Source organism: Bufo gargarizans, chromosome 1 (genome assembly GCF_014858855.1).
Source record: "Bufo gargarizans isolate SCDJY-AF-19 chromosome 1, ASM1485885v1, whole genome shotgun sequence".
In the NCBI taxonomy this organism is placed as follows: Eukaryota; Metazoa; Chordata; class Amphibia; order Anura; family Bufonidae; genus Bufo; species Bufo gargarizans.
In genome coordinates, this window is record NC_058080.1 from 501,268,176 (window position 1) to 501,287,624 (window position 19,449).

Here is a 19,449-nt window from a genome sequence, read left to right on the forward strand (position 1 = left end):
TTCATACTTCTGTCATTATGGAGCTGTGGTTAAATACAGCAATCTGTACAGGTACGTTGTGTTACCTAGGCAACTACAAAGTAGCAGGGATTGAATAATTCCGCACATTTCCTGTCTTTCCCCCCCTATTTCACAGTAAAGATCTTCTTAATATAGTGGAACTCCAATAACTCAGCACATTTGGAATTGGCCATGTTCCAGAAAATGTATTTATTTTTTCTATTGTGTGTCTAACCTTTACATTGCCGATTATCTACAAGTTATCTGATACCAGCTGTTTTCACTCCTAGACTATGTGGAACTGTTTCCTTACCAAAGACTACTGGATATTTAACAAAAGGCGAAATGTAGACGAGGTTCCACCTGGACACCTGCAGAGTAATAGATCATACAGGCAGATAAATCTCCTCTTTTTAGTACAGTTAGGGTGTCCATACACCTTCAATAGCTAGTGGCTGAACACTCTTACAGCAACGGCGGTCTCTCCTAACTCCTTCATATACATATACGATTGATCTGTATGTGTTTTTAGTGGGGCGAGAGGAGAAAACCGCCACCTCAAGTGTCTGGGAATGGCTATCTCCCAGGAGAACAATAAAGTGGACCTTTCCTTATCTCTCATCAATAGGCCTCAGGATGTCACTTAATACTGTGCATCTGTGGTGTATTTTCTAATAAAGACATAAGCATACACAAACTCCTTATAACCACGTAAGCATACACAAACCCCTTATAAATGCATCAACATACACAAACCCCTTATAAATGTATCGGCATACACAAACCCCTTATAAACGTATCGGCATACACAAACTCCTTATAACCACATAAGCATACACAAACCCTTTATAAATGCATTGGCATACACAGACCCTGTGAGGAATATGGATTATTATTTACTGGCAGCCCTGATTGTCAGTTGATTCACCATTTGGCTTTGACGCAGTCAATTTACATGCAAATGTTCCCACCCCCCAACCATCTGATTGTCAGCTAGCAAGGGAGAAAGCCCCAGGGGTCCAGGCATCAAGAAGGCCCCAGGTGGATAATATCACACCTCAACCAGCCATATTGGAGGCAACCAAATCTGCAGGAAAACCCCCAGCAGGGAGACTCCGCTCTTGCCCAAGATCAATGGTACCTCCCAGACATGTTGGCACCTACATTTCATAAGGAATTATGGATCGCCCGGCCATCGCAGGCGCAAACCGGATAAATATTTGTGTCCTGGTGGCTACGGTGAACATGCCCATAGGCTTTGTTTGATGATGGCATGCCAGGGAAGGGAGATATCCATATCTCCCCACAAAAACCAACTAACGGTACCATGTTTGGACTCTAGTTGTAGCCGGGACCCAGGCGGATGCGTTGGTCCCAGAACCATCTCCCTGTTTAACTTTCTGGACTGGAGCTATGAACCCTAAAGGATTTTGTGGGTCATTTGCAGCCAGTCCAGCAGGGGGGAAGTGGACCCCTCCCACAGGCCGGGAGGGGAGGGGCCGGCTACAGGTTAAAAGGTATGTGCCAGCAAGAGGGCGTGTCTTTCTCTGAAGAAGGGTCACATTGTGTAATGTGTTTAGAGGGACCTAGGAACTAGCTGAGATCACTGCCCTTCATGTGTCTACAGCAGGCATGTCCAAACTGCGGCCCTCCAGCTGTTGCAAAACTACAACTCCCAGCATGCCTGGATAGCTTACAGCTATGTAGTTTTGACTTTTGCTCTGCTTAACCCTGTTGTACCCATATAACCTGTATCTGTAACCTCAGACCACTGTATATATTCTCTGTGTATATTGTGTTATATCTAGTGTGTCCTTACGGCGATTAAATATATAATTTAATCTTGTGCTATCTTGTATCTCGATCACGAATCCCCACGTCCGTGTTTTGGCCTAGTTATAAGCTACCACGGCTTGGTTTCTCACCCTATATAATCCCATTAGCGGACCGGGCTTATATCAAACGAGAAGCTGGTGGCAGATACCCGGGCTGAGACAGCGCTGTTTTCACTGCGGCAGTGAAAAGGCTCTCTCAGCTTGTTGCCTCTCTGTGTCTGCGTGGACAGGAGGTGTCTGTGTAAACTGTACCAAGCTGACCTTGCCTGCTCCTCTGGAGGGCGTAACGTCACGTTTTTGGTAACCCTTGATCATACCGCGTCTCATGAGCTCGACGTAGGCGACGTCAAGCGGGCACGAGGTGTGGTATTCGTCACATACCTTTATGAATGTAGCAGCATACACAAACCACCTATAAACGTATCAGCATACACAAACCACCTATAAACGTATCGGCTTACACAAACCCCCCTATAAGCGTATCGGCTTACACAAACCCCCCTATAAGCGTATCGGCATACACAAACCCCCCTATAAACGTATTGGCATACACAAACCCCTTTTTAAATCTTAGCGCCTTCAGTAGCTAACAGCACAATAAATCTACCCAACTGGTATCTGCATGAATGTTATGAGCAACTGAAGAAATAGGGTTTGTTTCAGGTCATTCTGTGTCCAGATGGGCTCAGCAGTATCTCTTTCAATAAATTTGCTACCGTACTGCAACCCATTAATCGGTCTATTTTTGCTTCATGGTAATAGATCAACATGGACATGAATCTTCTGCTTAACAATCATCTGAATTCTGTTTTCAAGAACCAACCATAAAACTTGAGTTTGGTTGGGTTTCTAACAAATATTTATTTTACCTTACTCTTGCTGAAATTGATTTTAGCTACTTTTAAGTAGATTACATGATTTGGCAGAGTGGTCCAGTAATATCCTGAGAAATTGTTTATATAAAAATGAATTTTTTTAACCAAGGCTACTCTGATTTTAAAATAGTACAAAAACTTAATACCAAGTTACTGAGGTTTGCCTGGGTTCCAGAGAAACTCTTTGTATAACCTAGGAATTCTGTGAACTCGCTCATCACAAATCTAGGCTTACCTGAGGAACAAGTATATTGTTTTAGGTCTAGTCATCAACTCTCATAGGATCAACATGTAATGATACACTGTTATGATCCATAAAGCTGTCAAATTATCAATTAAATAGTATTATCATCCAGAACAAACAGGCAAAGAAGAATTTGCCTACAATGTCTCAGAGGCTGTGCGGCCAGTAGTACAATCCTCCATGCTTGATCGTATTGTCCACAAACACATTTACCAAAAGTCCTTACACCACTGCTGTATGTTAGTTTTTTCTGTCATTCCTATTTGTATGAAAAAGTAACTAAAAGATGAATTCTCTGTCTGGGAAAAATTCTAATGTATATTCTGTATGATGGGACGCACAGGCTGATAAGTAGTCCAGAGCCAAAAAGCCTGTTTTAGTATCTAGCCAGAACATTACAGTTTCTCCAGCACTTCTCTGCTGCCAACCATCCAGTTTTAATGCTATTGATTTGGAACCTGAAGAAATGTCAGATAGGTGGGCAAGTTCCTCAAGTAGATGGATAGATATGTCTTTTGTCATCAATTCCTCAAAACTAGATTTATTATTAATATTATATATTTATTTTAAGGGTTTTTTCTGAGATTCTGATATTGATGACCTATCCTCATGATAGGTCCTCAATATCAGATCGGCGGGGGTCTGACAACTGGACGCCCACCGATCAGTTGCTTGAAAAGGATGCGGTGGAGGCCAGTGACGTCACGTTCATCTGTCACGTGGCCTAGGAGCAGCTCAGTCTCATTTAAGTGAATAGGGCTGAGCTGCAATACCAAGCACAGCTGCTATCCAATGGACGGTACTATGTTGCTCCTCAAACTGCTGATTGACACGGGTCCAGGGTGTCAGACCCTCTCAATCATCAATATCAAAATATAGGAAAACCCATTTAACTAAATGTGGCAGTATTTTAGTTTTTGTACATCTCTGTGGTTTGATCCTAACTACACTGCATCCACTGAACTGAGCTCTTGTTTTTTTTTACTGTTTCTCCAGGAAATTACGCAAAGCCACAGGTGTAGATATTAATATGCGCGTTGGGGTGCATTCGGGAAATGTGTTGTGTGGGGTGATTGGGCTCCAGAAGTGGCAGTATGATGTCTGGTCACATGATGTAACACTGGCCAATCACATGGAAGCAGGAGGAGTGCCAGGGTAAGATCTGGGTCATTGTATAGTTAGTTTGTGCAGCGTGTGTCCATAATCTTATTGCCTTGTCCATTATTGTTTAGGAGAGTGCACATCACAGAAGCTACTTTATCACACCTCGATGGTGACTACGAAGTTGAAGATGTAACATATAGACAGAGAGATCCGTATCTTAAAGAAAATAACACAAAAACTTACTTGGTCATTGATCCCAGAGTGAGTTTACACAGATAGGTCTTAATATGTTTTGTACTTACTTGGAAGTCTAAAAGTTGATTGTTTAATGTTATGTGTGCATGATGAGATAAAGGCCTAGTAACTAAAGGGGCTGTCTGCTTTAGACACTCCCTACTTGTTAGAAGGGTCTGACAATAAGCTGATCACACGGTGCTCCTCTGCTGGTACCCCTAGCACAGGGGTAGGCAACCTACGGCACTCCAGCTCCAACTCCCAGCATGCATACTTGCTCTTCTAAGAACTCACGTAGAAATGAATGGAGCATGCTGAGAATCGTAGTTTCACAACAGCTCGAGTGGCGAAGGTTGCTGATCCCTGCCCTAGCACATGCAGCACCGCCATATGTGAAATGAAGCATTACACAATTGTACATTATAGTGTGAGTTTTCCAAACTAGATAAACGCTTTAAAATCCAAAGCAAGTGTGAATAAAGTTCATTGGAACCATTACTGTTCTATTAAAGGGCTATCCCATAGTTAATGTAAAAAATAAAAATCAGACATCATATAGTGCACGTCAACCTCTTTCTAACAAAGATAGAACCACCCCGGTATCTCACATGCTTCCAAAGATCTCCCCATCTATTGTTCTGCTAGATTTATTTTATTTTGAGCTACCAGCTCAGGGGACGTGTCCCTTCTGCTGCAACTGGTAGCAGTTAAAGGATGGAACGGAACATGTATGCCCTCATCAGTGAGGTGAATAGAGAGCAAGTGGCACTAAATGGTTAGATTTCATTGAAATACTTAGTGGCTATACTACATTTTTAATTACCACACTTGATGATAAAGACGCGCACCCCAGGTTTTAGAGGAGGAAAATAAGAAAAAAATGTTTTCATCAGACCTCAGATCGGACCCCATTAATATCAGGAAATCGGATCAGACCCCCATATCAGGACATCACATCAGACTCCCATATCGGGACACCACGTCAGACCCCCATCAGACCTCATATCAGCCCACAGTGTCAGACCACCTAATCAGAGTTCTTTGTTATAACCCCATCAGACCTCAGATCAGATTAAAAAAATAAAATAAAAACTCCTCTTACCTCTCCTGCCACGAAGCTCCTCTCCACCTCTGGCAGAAGTCGTGCTCCCCTGTCTTCTCCGGCCCGAGCCGCACTGCTTCCTGATGCTGTATGCAGTCAGGACAGTGCAGCACCAGCCCCAGGAAGGAAGACCAGGGAGGGTGAGTACCATAAGCGCTCATAGCGCTTCACTCCCCACTCCTGGCACCTAATGCATACTAGTGAGTGCTTCCATAATTGAAGCACTCACTGGTATTCGCTTTATAAGACGCACAGCCATTCTCCCCCCCCCCCCCCGGTTTGAAAACTAGAATATTTAAGTTTATCGGTTTCCCAGAATGATACATTCTGATCACAGTTGTAAGTATTAATAACTAGCATTGATAACATGTAAGTACACTGGTAATATCCACAATGCATATGTTGTTGTATAAAGTAGACACTCCTTTAATCAGCAATTGGGAGAAATATACCGGTTAATTTCTGACTGACAACAGGCTATATAAATCCAGCTGTCTGTTCCTACAGACTAGTGCTGACAGCGAGGAAGATGACATACTGCCTACAAAGTCTTCCGAGGTCACCAAGACACGGGCATCTGTCCGTATGACACGCTATCTGGAATCTTGGGGAGCAGCTAAACCATTTGCACATCTAAATCATAGAGACAGCCTAATACCGGAAAACCTCAGCACCTCCCGCATTATGGTAAGTATCCATAAATCTGTTGTTTGTGAAATATATCCTTCTGTCCTTTCTGTACAGAGGAGCATGCTTGGGGAATTAAGAGGTCCCAAGAAAGCTGCTAGTTGTTCTAAGAAATAATAAAGGGGTTGTGCCAAGTAAGACGGTTGCAAAAAAAGTGATAAAAGCACTAGGAATACTGCATATGCACACTAGTTGGCCATTTGGTGACCTCCTTAGCTTCCCCCTATTCTATTTTGGCACACTCACTGTACCTGTAGTACTGGCCATTTAAAAAAGCTTTTCTAGGAGGTCCTACATCCTAGAGCATGTGATTACCTGTGTAGCACTGAAAACTACAACTCCCATGAGCACAGTGTCCTGTGTGTGCTGTAGTCCTCCCACCAGCTTCTCCTCGCTCCTATCAGACTCCTTTGTGCTTTCAACCCCAGACCTCCAGCAGGTAGCAAATTTACCATTTCTCTGTAGAACCTCAGTCTGGTAAAGATATCATGTTCTGTGCCTAAAAAGCTACTAAACAGAATTACTTTTTAGTAACTTTTAAAGGGAACCTGTCACCATGAAAATGCAATGTGATCTGCAGGCAATATGTTATAGAGCAGGAGGAGCTGAGCAGACTGATATATACGATTCAGTATAACTTATATTAAATTCATTTAAATTCCTGCTCATTCTGGGCTTTTAAGTCAAGGAGGCGGTCCTATCAGTGATTGACAGCTGTCTCTGTATACACAGTCATAGAGGGCAGGCTGTCGGTCACTGATAGGACCGCCTCCATGATGTCAAAGTCCAGATTAAGCCGGAATTTAAATTACTTTTATACATCAGTCTGCTCAGCTCCTCTTGCTCTATAACATGCTGCCTGCAGCTCAGACACCATGTTTAACCTGACAGGTTCCCGTTAAGGCATTGACAATTATATCATTATAACAGATTCTGTAGTGCCAGGCTGAAGGGCTGGAGTTCAATTCCCAACAGAGCCCTGTAAAGTAATTTTTTATGGCAGCAAAAACAGAACTTTTACTTTCAATCTTTGATAAAAGTTACATATTTCTGCCATTTTGGCGGCTCTGATGCGGACCCATTCATTTCAATGGAGCCGCAAAAGATGCGGACAGCACTCTGTGTGCTGTCCGCATCCGTGGCTCCGGTCCGCGGCACCGCAAAAAAATAAAATAACATGTCCTATTCTTGTCCGCAAAATGGACAAGAATAGGCAGTTATATCAATGGCCGCCCGTTCCGTTCTGCAAATTGCGGAAGGCACACGGGCGGCTTCCGTTTTTTGCGGATCCGCGGTTTGCGGACCGCAAAATACAGCACGGTCGTGTGCATGTAGCCTAATGAGGCTGACATAGTCACAAACCATGAAGAACTGCACATGCTCGACCAGATGCTGGGACAAAGCCACACAAACAGTAGGATAACAAGCCAAGGGGAGGGCGTTCGTGCAAGGGGAACACACAGCTAGAAATGGTCCAACCTTTATGTAATTGCAAAAATACATCCAAGTGCAAAGTCTCTTCACAATGTGTCAGCATTATTAACTTGGCACAGCCCCCTTTAAAAGGAATCTGTCGGCTCCGAAACCCCCCCTTCCCCAACTAGAGTAAGGCCTCTTTCACACGGGCGTGAGTTTTTTTGCCCGGATAAGAGCCGGGTGCGTTGCGGGAAAATGCGCGATTTTTTTCTGCGCAAGTGCAAAACATTGTCATGCGTTGCACTCGCGTGAGAAAAATCGCGCATGTTTGGTACCCAAACCTGAACTTCTTCATAGAAGTTCGGGCTTGGGATTGATGTTCTGAAGATTGTATTATTTTCCCTTATAACATGATTATAAGGGAAAATAATAGCATTCTGAATACAGAATGCATAGTAAACCAGCGCTAGAGGGGTTAAAAAAATAAAATAAATAATTTAACTCACCTTAGTCCACTTGCTCGCGAAGCTGGCATCTCCTTGTGTCTCCGCTGCTGATGAACAGGACCTGGGGTGAGCTGCTGCATTAAATATCGGTTAAGGACCTTCGATGACGTCACTCCGGTCGTCACATGATCTTTTACCATGGTGAATCACCATGGTAAAAGATCATGTGACGTACCATGTGATGACCGGAGTGACGTCATCAAAGGTCCTTAACCGATATTTAATGGAGCAGCTCACCCCAGGTCCTGTTCATCAGCAGCGGAGACACAAGGAGATGCCAGCTTCGCGAGCAAGTGGACTAAGGTGAGTTAAATATTTTTTTTTTTTTTTTTTAACCCCTCTAGCGCTGTTTTACTATGCATTCTGTATTCAGAATGCTATTATTTTCCCTTATAACCATGTTATAAGGGAAAATAATAATGATCGGGTCTCCATCCCGATGGTCTCCTAGCAACCATGCGTGCAAATCGCACGGCATCCGTACTTGCTTGCGGATGCCATCCGATTTTCACGCACCCCATTCACTTCTATGGGGCCTGCGTCACGTCAAAATCGGAAAATATAGAGCATGCTGCGATTTCAACTGAACGCACAAGTGATGCGTTAAAAACATCGCTCATGTGCACAGCCCCATAGAAATGAATGGGTCAGGATTTAGTGCGGGTGCCATACGTTCGCCGCACGGATCGCACCCGCACGGAAAAGTCGCCCGTGTGAAAGGGGCCTAAGCGGTATATAGTGTAAGTGACACTGAGTCCGGTTATGTCATTTTTATCTTCATAGTCATTGATGTTCCCACAAACCAGCAGTAAATGCATTCTTGAGTCCTCTCCATTACGTGTGTGAGCTCTGGAGTCCTCTCAGAGCATTTACTGCTGGTTTGTCGGAGCACAGCGTCAGAATGCAAGTGACTATGAAGATAAGAATGACCTAACCGGACTCAGTGTCACTTACACTATACACCGCTTACTCTAGTTTTTGGGGTGTGAGGACAGATTCCCTTTAATGCACATAGATTAACATGTAGTGCTTTTCCTTGTAATATACCCCTTGATATTTCTTTTCTAGGAACTACCAATGTCTGCAATGCCTCAGTTCGGGAATACTGACAAGTAGGAGCAGGAGTCTTCTTCTTCCTTGCTGCTTTATGCTTCCTACATGCCCTTGTGATGTCATATACCCCTCTTTAAAGAATCTGCTACATGTTCTCCTGCTTGGCCCTTCTGTCCTGTGGCTTCCATGTGTCTGATGTCAGCACAGCTTCTTGTGAGAAGAGAATATCTGTCTTTATGTACTCCTTTGTCTTAACAGTGTGTTTGTTCCACATGTCTTAGTACTATACACTTCATTTATCTCCTCTTTGCTTAAAACTGTAGGGACCCGTTTTGCTAACTAATGTTAGAAAATGCTCCATGGCTGCAGGGGTTCTCCCATCCTCAGGATAGGTGACAAGTGTATGATCAGTGGGTTCCAACTACTGAGGCCCCCACGTTAACTAGAATGGGGATCCTGAACCCCCATTCCAGAATCATTTAAATGGAACATTTGTCACACATGTGCATTGCTGCTCCATTAGGTTTCTATGGGACTGATTGCATGACCACTGGTCCACTCAGACTCCTCCGGAACGTTGGCACAGGATCCATATTCTAGTGATTGTTGGGAATCCCAACGATCATATATTTATCACCGTGGGCCCTGGTGCCACTATATCCCATAGAAAAAAAGTAGTGATTGAGTCCAAATTTCCCTCTCGGTTAATTGTTTCCCTGGGTTATTGATGGCGTTTATAGAAATGACAATAATTGTGCTAGCTTACTGAAATTTGATGGCTCTGGTGACGACTTTGGGTTGTCTAATAGCACCAGAAACATAGCATGCCGTACTATATTTCATTCTATTCCAAGATCCATCTCTCAAAAGCTAGCCACAATAGTTGTCAGTAGGGATGAGCGAACTTGTGTTTCAAGTTCGGCGTACAAGGTTCGGGTTATGTAAGAATTCCGTTATGGATTCCGCTACCACGGACCATAAGTTATGGTTATCATTTAATCCCATAGTGTGAAGAGGAGTGGATGGCGTCGCCACACTACGGGACAATACGGCCGTGAACAAGGTCCAGGCTGGACCGAAACGTTGGCCTTGTCATGATAACAATTCTGGATGGGTGAAATAAATACCTAAATGCAAATCAAGTTTCTTTTAAGTGCCGTGGTACTTTATATTGTTGTCTTGGGAATTACCTTACAACTGAGCACCACATTTCTTCACATGGGGTGCCAACCAGTCCCTTTTCTGTTCAGCTCATACAGCTTTAGCTTATCTGATGTGTGGATGGGCAGCTTACATCAGTTTAGACAGTTTATTACCTCTTTTGTGTTGGTTATGCTTGCTAGTCATTGAAAGTATATTCAGTTGAAGCTTCCATATACATAGATCTTTCTTAAATAAAAAAATCTTCTTTCCAATTCACATTTTATTTTATTTCTTTTTGGTTCTGTTTTTCATCACTTACTTCTCCCTTCCCTTATTTTCATCAAGTCTGTTTCTTTAAGGTATCGATCTCCAAAAGAAGCAAATGAGTCATCAACTGATAACAGTATCTCCAGTATTTTGGAAGAACTTAAATCGTTGAGGTACTTACTTTTAAGAAATTATCCTGTTTGTGTCTCTGTATAAGGCCTCTTGCACACGACCGTGGTTTGGACCTGCATCCGAGCCGCATTTTTTGCGGCTTGGATCTGGTACCATTCACTTCAATGGGGCCACAATTATAGATCATGTCCTATTCTTGTCCGTTTTGCAGACAAGACTAGGCATTTGTATAATGGGCCATCCATTCCGTTCCGCAAATTGCGGAAGGCACACGGGCAGCAATTTGCGGACCACAAAACCCTGCATGTTCATATGCAAGAGGCCTAATTCTGACTGAATCTAATAATTATTGTGGCTTTGTCTCCATCAGGCAATGGAAAAAATCTGATGATTTTAACCGGGTCACTTTGTATTTCAACCAGAAAGACATAGAAAAAGAGGTAGGCTGTTATACTTTACTATATATTATGTAGTTTGTTGTTTTATATATATATATATATATATATATAACATATATTATATATATATAACATATATTTTATATATATATATAACAAATAAACCTAGTTTTTTTTTTTTTTTTCCTGCCGATGATTTTTATTTTTCTGTGATTAATAACGTATAACAGATGTAATCACGTGCTCATAACTTGGGAACACTTTTTTGTGAAGGACAGTTCTCAGACCAATGTGTCCATTTAGTCTAGTGCGCTGCAGCCTTCTCGCTGTTTACCGCAGGCCCAGTGACGTCACGACTAGTATCAATGGCCTGGGCGGGGCTAAGCTCTGTTAACTTGAATGGAGCTTGGCCCCGCCCAGGCCATTGATACTAGTCGTGACGTCACTGGGCCTGCGGTAAAGAACGATCAGAAACAGCAGATCGTCTTTAAGTAGAACTACAGATGAGGCCTCCCCCAGATGAGATAAAGGCCAGGCCTCTCACACTGTAATAGCACATCTGGTGACTCTGCCCGCAATGTGCATCTGATACCACTGGGCACCACATGCTGCATCTTTCCTTAGGGCAGTGTCGGGACCTCCCATATCGCAGCAGCCGGCAGATGCCACTCTTTAGGCCTCTCAAACCTGTTCAGGCACTGAAGGAGGCTAGGAGCACACGAGAGCAGCACAAGACTTGGTCTTCTGCTTCTTGCCCGTAGTAACTATCAGTGTAGCTGTATCCCGGGTCTAAGCACCTCCGTGTATATGGTGCCTACAATTTGCTAGGACCTTCTGTGCATGCCCACAACCTTACTCCCACAGCACCCTGATAGTGGTAACTCTCCCGAGTACAGCCAATACCAAGACAAAAAGATAGGATCGCAGATAATGACATCAATTCAAAGGTAAAGGGAATCTTGTAAATTATTATTATATAGCGTCCAGAGGGGAAAAAAATTGATATGCCGATTTCCCTACAAATCAATATCATCAAGCACTAAAAGGGTGAATTAATCTAATTAATGTGATTAATCGCTCAGCCTTATGTAGCTGTGACGGTGTATTTCTAAGGCTAGGTTCATGTAGGGCATTTGGTAATATTTGTACAGAATTTTATAGGAAGAGCATCAATGTAAAAAAATGCTTGTAAAGATTACAATAAATGCAGTTTTCTGTACATACAGTTTTAATGTTTATTCACACAGCTGTTTCAAAAATCGTCCATGTTGTGGCTGCATGAACGGTCTTTAATATGGCAGTGGAGTCCATGTAGGGCACGGACCTGGCACCCACTGGAGACCGCAGTCTCCTATGGTCTCCAGCGCTGTGAAGAAAGATCCACAATAGGACATGCTTTGAGTTTCAAGGAACTGTGTAGAAAACCAGTGGTGTGAATAGCTTCTATGGATTTGTGTGCTATCCATTTGTAGTCTGTTGCTCCTGCTGATAGCACACAGAAAAAAAAATATGGTCGTGTGAATAGGAATAAGGAACATTCTCTTAAACCTCTTTCTTGAAGTAATACATTTCCACATCAAGTTTAACATGCAGTTTTTGCATCAGTCAGGTTTAGAGTCCTCATCATATAGGCTCAGTTTGCTGAACCCAGCCTAAATCCTCACAAGTCCAGCCTGAATTCTCAAGCTGTAGAAAGTTATTCATAACAGCAATTCACCATTATGCAAGGTAAAGTCCAAGATGCCTGACATACCCTAAAGTGCCCCAACATCTCTATGGTTGGCAGTAGTGTTTGTGATTTTATTCTTTGCTGGTTGTTACTTTGTGCAGCTGTTCCTAAGGATTAACAGTACATATAGTGCCAGTGAGTAAACCTAAATCCTCTCAAATTAAGTCATGGGAAGCTAGAAAAAGATCTCTTTGAAATTGCCGTGAATAGTGATTTACAGCCGAGATTCTCTGTAATCACTTTTGGAAAAATATGAATGGTTTTGCAGAAATGTGGAAAATATCTGAGAGGCCAATTATTGCAGCAGCAGCTGTGCCGTGTTCAGATCAGCTCAGAGTTCCTTCCCTGCATGGACTAGAAGAATGGGGAATGCTGCACCCCTCCAAAACAATCACGATAGATACGTACAGTATACATCTACAGTAAATGATGCTTTACACAGCAGGATGATGCAAGATTCTTACAGGGGTTGTCCAGAGTACGAAATACAGATCTGCCATTTTTCCACAAACAGTAAAACGTCCATCCATTGTCTTGATTCACTAGAATAGGGATGAACTGCAGTACCAGACACAGCCCAGGGACAGATGTGGCGCTGTTTCTGGAAAAAATGGACGGATCCTTTCCCTTGTAACAAAAAGGTGCAGGTGGAGGCTGAAATGCTTTGACAACAAAGAAAATGTTTTTGCTTTATAACGAGGTCTAAATGTCTAGAAAGCTGATGACATGGTGGATCTCCTTTTTATTATTTTCTACAGTACCGACTCTCAGACTTGCCATCCTTCAAGTATTACACCGCCTGTTGCTTCTTCATCTTTGTTTGTAACTTTGTAGTCCAGATGCTGGTATCTCCCAAGTAAGTCATCACTGAATTGTTGGGATGTTCTATGGGCAGAAGTGAATCCTGTCCACAAACAGGGCAATAAAGATGGGAAGACTTATTGGATGAAAGCAAGAAGAAAGCTGACCTTTCAGTGATAAGACGCTGCAATACAGTATATGGGGATGTTACATTGTTGTTGTACCTCCTGTGGTTCTTCATGGATACTTGTCTTAGATGAGTACACTAAGGGGGGAGTTTATCAAGCCCCCAACTCCCAATTCTCGCTCCAAAAAGTTTGGAAAGTGGACATGGTTAGGGGTGATAATTAGTTTCACTCCAGATTTATCACTGCAACTTTTTAAAATGTTGCAAACTCACTCCATTAGAGGGTGACATAAAAAAAATATCCAGCATTAGCATTTTTAGATAAAAAGATTCGGTTTAGGCCTCATGCACACGGCCGTTGTTTTAGTCCGCATCCGAGCCGCAGTTTTGGCGGCTCGGATGCGGACCCATTCACATCAATGGGGCTGCAAAAGATGTGGACAGCACTCCATGTTGCTCCGTTCCGTGGTCCGCAAAAAAAATATAACCTGTCCTATTCTTGTCCGCGCTTTGCGGACAATAATAGGCAGTTATATTAAAGGCTGTCCGTGCCATCCGTGTTTTGCGGATCCGCGGTTTGTAGACCGCGAAACACACAACGGTCGTGTGCATGAGGCCTTAAAGACGCACCAAAGTTAACAAACAATATGCAACATTTTATAAATTTGGTCCAAATTACAACAAGACAAAACTGACTTTAAAAATTCCCCTCATGATAAATCTTCCCCCCTATTTGTATAAAACACGACCGTTCTGCGTAGAAAATTGCAAAGTTTAAACTGGGTTTTTAGGAGTTTTTGAACTGTGACTAATATTACGCCTGCAGTCCCCTGATCTGTGTTTTCCTTTTAGGACCAGCACCCTTGGCATCTCATATGGCATTTCATTCTTCTTATTTCTACTTTTCCTATTTGCCTGCTTTGCTGGACATCTCTCTGTAAGTGGCCTACAGGGCTTTCTAGATTGCATTTATTTTCGTACAGTATTTGCTTCTGTTTCAGATGCATGAATATATATACTTGATTATTCTATTACATCGTGATGCCAGCCATATTTTAGATTGAAACCACAATAAATGATTATACAATGTGCCATGTGGGCATCGTAGTGTAAATTTGTTTAAAGAAGTTCTGTGGACTCAATATTCAGTATATTCAGACATTTAGTAAATGTCTGTCATCTGGCATCATGAGACACTCATTAGTTGTGGCAGACAGCTTGCCTGCACTTGCCCCAAGTTCATATGGCCTACCGTGTATCAACTTCAATATGATGCCTTACATTTTTTTGTTAAACTTGACTTGACGTGGCATTTTAAAAACTTGAATCTAGAGTTGTAGACTTAAAACAGATTTGGAGCTGAGATGTAAAGAAATATATTTTTAAAGAGGCTCTGTCACTTACTGTACCCTTACTCTAATAATAAAATATAGCAGACACCCGGCACCCCCGCCGATCAGCTGGTTGAAGAGAAGGTTCACACCGTGCCAGCGCTGCCTTCTCTTCATTGTTTACCGGCTCACCATCACAACAGCAGCAGTGAGCAGGTGTAATTACACCTAAGCTGTCCCATTCATTCTGAGGGACTGCTCCTTCGTGAATGGGACCGCTTCTTGTAATTATACCTGCTCACAACTGCAGTGTTGACGGTGAGCAGGTAAACAATGAAGAGAAGGCTGCGCTGACATGGCGTGCGCCTTCTATTCAGGTATCGGACCCCAGCCAATCTGATATTGATGTCCTATCCTGAGGATAGGTCTTAAATAAAAATAACGGACAACCCCTTTAATCTTCCAGGTCTTGTTCAAGCTTTCTTACATGGACATAGGGACTATATTTGGACATTTGTTGGCCTCTGAATTGCAAAATAGAGCTCATGCACATAAACGCGCAAGCTCAATCAGTCCAGAACCAGCATGGGCAAATTCTGATAATAAATGTCAGTCCACAAATTTAGCCAGTGAATGCCCACAGCTTCTTTGTGTTTTATATGCTAGTTGCCTTGTTTAATCAGATTTACTTTGTTGTTTATTACTCCAACAGAAATGTATCCTTAAAGGCCCCCAACTTCTCCACTGGGTTCCTTCCCTCTCCTCTGCTCTCTCCAGCCGGCCCTGGTTGAGAGTGCCCTTTGGAATCCTGACTGTTCTCACTGTGCTGTTTATGGCAGTGTTTAACTTGGTAATTGATCACTTTTAATGTTTTGTTTGTGTGTGTGTGTGTGTGTGTGTATGTGTATGTATATGTATGTGTGTATATATATGTATGTGTGTGTATATATATATATATATATATATATATATATATATATATATATATATATATATATATATATATATATATATATATAATGTGTGGTACATGGCATTTAGTAGGCTCATCTGAGAAGGGAATAAGACAACTTTACACTTTGACTGTAATGGCCTTTGAGGCTGTAGTATGTGCTGTATCATTTTTTTGTGTGCAAGTAATCTATGAATGCTAACTAAACATGGAGTAGATGGAAAGTTAGCTCACATATTGTGAGGCAACTTGACTGCCTGACTAACCCTGTTGACAGCATAAGCTCAGACTAGACATGGCACTAGGCATCTCATTGGCCTACCACTTCATACTTTGTTTTCTGGTACACAGAAACACAGCAAAGGGAATCAAAGGTATACTTTACAGTGTGAGGATAGCAGCTGCTGTACATGAGGTGAATGCTGCACATACGGCACAGGGGAGAGGATCCTACTGAAACCAGTGGTCTTACAGCCAGACACAGGATAGTAAGAAGGAGCTCCTGGAAAACATAGGGAAGAATTCTTTATATCTCAGTTATAATTGTGATCTGAGGCAAATTAGAAGTGTGGAGGAAGTTGAGAAAGGAAGTGTGTTTAGAGTTACAGTACTTTAATTCCATGTAAAAAATAATTGATCACTTTCAGTCATGGACAGAAGCATAGCAAACATTTCTAGGGTGCGTTTGTGTTACCTACTGTACTGTCCCTACTTACAAGCTTCAACCAGTGACTTGGTCTTGAAAACGGGCTACTCAATTTCCATTTCTCAGTGACTTCAGCCATACCACTAAAATGTCTTCCTGGTGCATGTTCTGGTCCCCCTGTCTGCTGTTTGAAAATGTATGGTACTCTTGGCCTATAGGCTTTATCTAGAATGATTATAATTCTTTGTATTCCATAAAACAGGCATGGCCAACGTGAGGCTCTCCAGCTGTTGTAAAACTACAACTCCCACCATGCCCTGCTGTAGGCTGATAGCTGTAGGTAGTCTGGGCATGCTGGGAGTTGTAGTTTTGCAACAGCTGGAGAGCCTCAGGTTGGCCAGCCCTGCCATAAAAGATAATCGCTGATGGAGTCTTTTCATTCAGTTCTTTTTACCAGAAACATTGTGTCGAGTTGAGTCCATGAATGCATCCACTTCAGCCACTGAAGTCGAAATGCCATACAGTTTGCCGGTTAGTAGAGCTTTGGTTTGGTTTTAGTGACTTTAGAAATATGCATCTGATATATAGAGATAATAAACAAACATTTTTAAAGGGGTATTGTTCCAGTTAGATGAAGTTGTCCCCTATCCACAGGATAGTGGGTAACTATTAGATTGGTGGAGGTCCGACTGCTGGGATGCCCACTGATTTAAAGATGGAGCCCCATAACTCTTAAATGGAGCGCCATATCGAGCATGTGCAGTGCCGCTCTATTTATCTCTATAGGACTGCCAGAAAAAGCTGAGCGCTTGTACTCTGCTATCTCTGGCAGTCCCATAGGGCTGAATGGACAGTAGTGCTCATGCACGACCTGCCGCTTCATTCATTTAAGGGTTACAGGGCTCCATCTTGTGATTAGTGATTGGACTCCCACCAGTCTTCATCTAATTGGAATACTCCTTTTTAAATTTCAGTCTAATTGATTATAAACGCATTGCCAATTTTTCTTTGTATAGTTGTAATAGCATGTTCCATTGTATAACTTTTGACCTTGTAGTTTACTTATAACACCATTTCTTTTCTGCATGTCCTAGTTCTAAGTTTATCTTTGAAACAAACACACGAAAAACGTTATACTTTTTTGGTGTGTTTTCTATTGGCTGAAAGTGAATCTGTACAGCTGAATATGCTGTTTTATAAGGACCACGTATTACAGCTACAGGTCTATTAGCTAAAACCTGAGAAATGCTCCCTTCATGCATAAAATAGACTCAGATTTAGCATTTCTTAAAGGGGTTGTACAGTGGAGTAATATTGCTGACTTATCCTCAAGATAGGTCATCAATATCAGATAGGAGGGGGTCCGAGTTGCAACACCCCTTCCGCTTGTGCTGCCTCCTTTTCATAGTTTACCCACGCGTTGTCTCCTTTGCAGCAGTGGTGCCATGTAATTACAACTGCTCATGCCATTCACTTGAATGGTACTGAGCACTTGTAATGACACTGGGCCGCCACTGCAAAGGACAACGTGCGAGTAATTGACCTCCATCCTCATCTCGCATATACATAGATAAATGTGTGTGTATGTACATAATATGATATATAATCTCACAGGCAAAATTTCCAAGTGTCTGTGCGGAGCGTAGTGCCCAAGTGCAGTGTAAATCTACATATTCCAAGAAGTATATGTTAGTGTGCCACTTTTGTATTTCATAATGGTGGTCCCATGTCTTTTGCTAGTTATGTTCTTACCCCGATTCACATACTACACCATATTTATTGCTTCAGTGAAGTTAATATGTTCGTCACTTGGCATGTACAGTAGGGTGTCACTGTTCTTACGCTCCCGTACTGAACATTACTCATCATCTTACCAGTCTGTCTCTGGAGGAACACACAAAGACTTGAGGTGTGGTGCACAACACCTCATCTCATTCCGCAGGAGGCGGAATCCTCCTCTCTAACATTGCAAAAATCCTAATAATCCAAACGGCCTAATAGTAAATCTGTCTTGGTTGCTATGGACAACTAAGATTTACTATTAGGCAGTGTGATTTAGATCTATTAGAGGCGGCCTACTTTTCCATGGACCACCCTGTATAAATGAGTTCTACATAAGTGTATGAGGCGATGGTATTAGTTGTATACACAGCGACTTTCTCACTCTTTTTCCCCCCTCTCTAGTATTACATGTACTGCTGCATTCTGGGGCTGCTCGCTTGCTCTGCATTCCTGCTCATGAACTTTGAAGTCAAGCTGATCCTGCTGAGCATCGCCCTGGTGATATACAATATAATCTTCTTGCACACTCACAGCTGGCTATCTGACTGTTACATTGATTTGCTGTCTAAGAGCCAGAACATTTCCAGGTACGCTCCTGTCGCCAGCTTTGTGTTATAGCTATTGATCTAGTACACCACTTACAGCACAGTCTCCAGATATTCTTTTGGAACATGCTGGGAGTTATATATCTTAGTAAGTCCTCATAAACAGATTACTAATCACATGACCACTGTGTTCTTCACAATTATCACATTATATTACATGTATTGTTTTCTTACTTTAGGCTAGGACTCCTAAAGGAGCCGAAAATGATGGGCAGTGTTTCATTATTCATCTTCTTCTTAACCCTCTTGGCACTGGCCCGGCAGGTGAGTCCTTGTCATTTGTTGAGGATTTGGACACCAAGGAGAAAAATATGAGGAAACCCATTCCGCCGAATCCTTTTACTGGTCATTTTTGTCTGGAGCGCAATGGGGCAGCTTTACACTGGACATGCTGCAGCTCGTGAGCTTTTGCCCTGGAGCACATATGCCCCTGACCATTGTGATACATTTTGAGCATCTTCTGACTATTACATCTAAGTT

The 19,449-nt window shown here is 42.4% G+C and overlaps 1 protein-coding gene across 5 annotated transcripts in view; it reads left to right on the plus strand.

Annotated features, from left to right (window-relative positions):
• The window catches only part of ADCY4 (adenylate cyclase 4), an 85,336-nt gene that overhangs the window by 56,064 nt on the left and 9,823 nt on the right, over positions 1–19,449 (plus strand). For all 5 annotated transcript variants that reach the window (XM_044274903.1, XM_044274894.1, XM_044274875.1 and 2 more), the window contains exons 9-20: positions 3,951–4,109; positions 4,187–4,319; positions 5,902–6,081; positions 9,072–9,115; positions 10,559–10,639; positions 10,969–11,038; positions 13,484–13,581; positions 14,506–14,590; positions 15,697–15,834; positions 17,027–17,113; positions 18,767–18,951; positions 19,149–19,233. In XM_044274903.1, the coding sequence (XP_044130838.1) occupies positions 3,951–4,109; positions 4,187–4,319; positions 5,902–6,081; positions 9,072–9,115; positions 10,559–10,639; positions 10,969–11,038; positions 13,484–13,581; positions 14,506–14,590; positions 15,697–15,834; positions 17,027–17,113; positions 18,767–18,951; positions 19,149–19,233 (1,345 nt within the window). The remainder of the gene's footprint in view (positions 1–3,950; positions 4,110–4,186; positions 4,320–5,901; positions 6,082–9,071; positions 9,116–10,558; positions 10,640–10,968; positions 11,039–13,483; positions 13,582–14,505; positions 14,591–15,696; positions 15,835–17,026; positions 17,114–18,766; positions 18,952–19,148; positions 19,234–19,449) is intronic.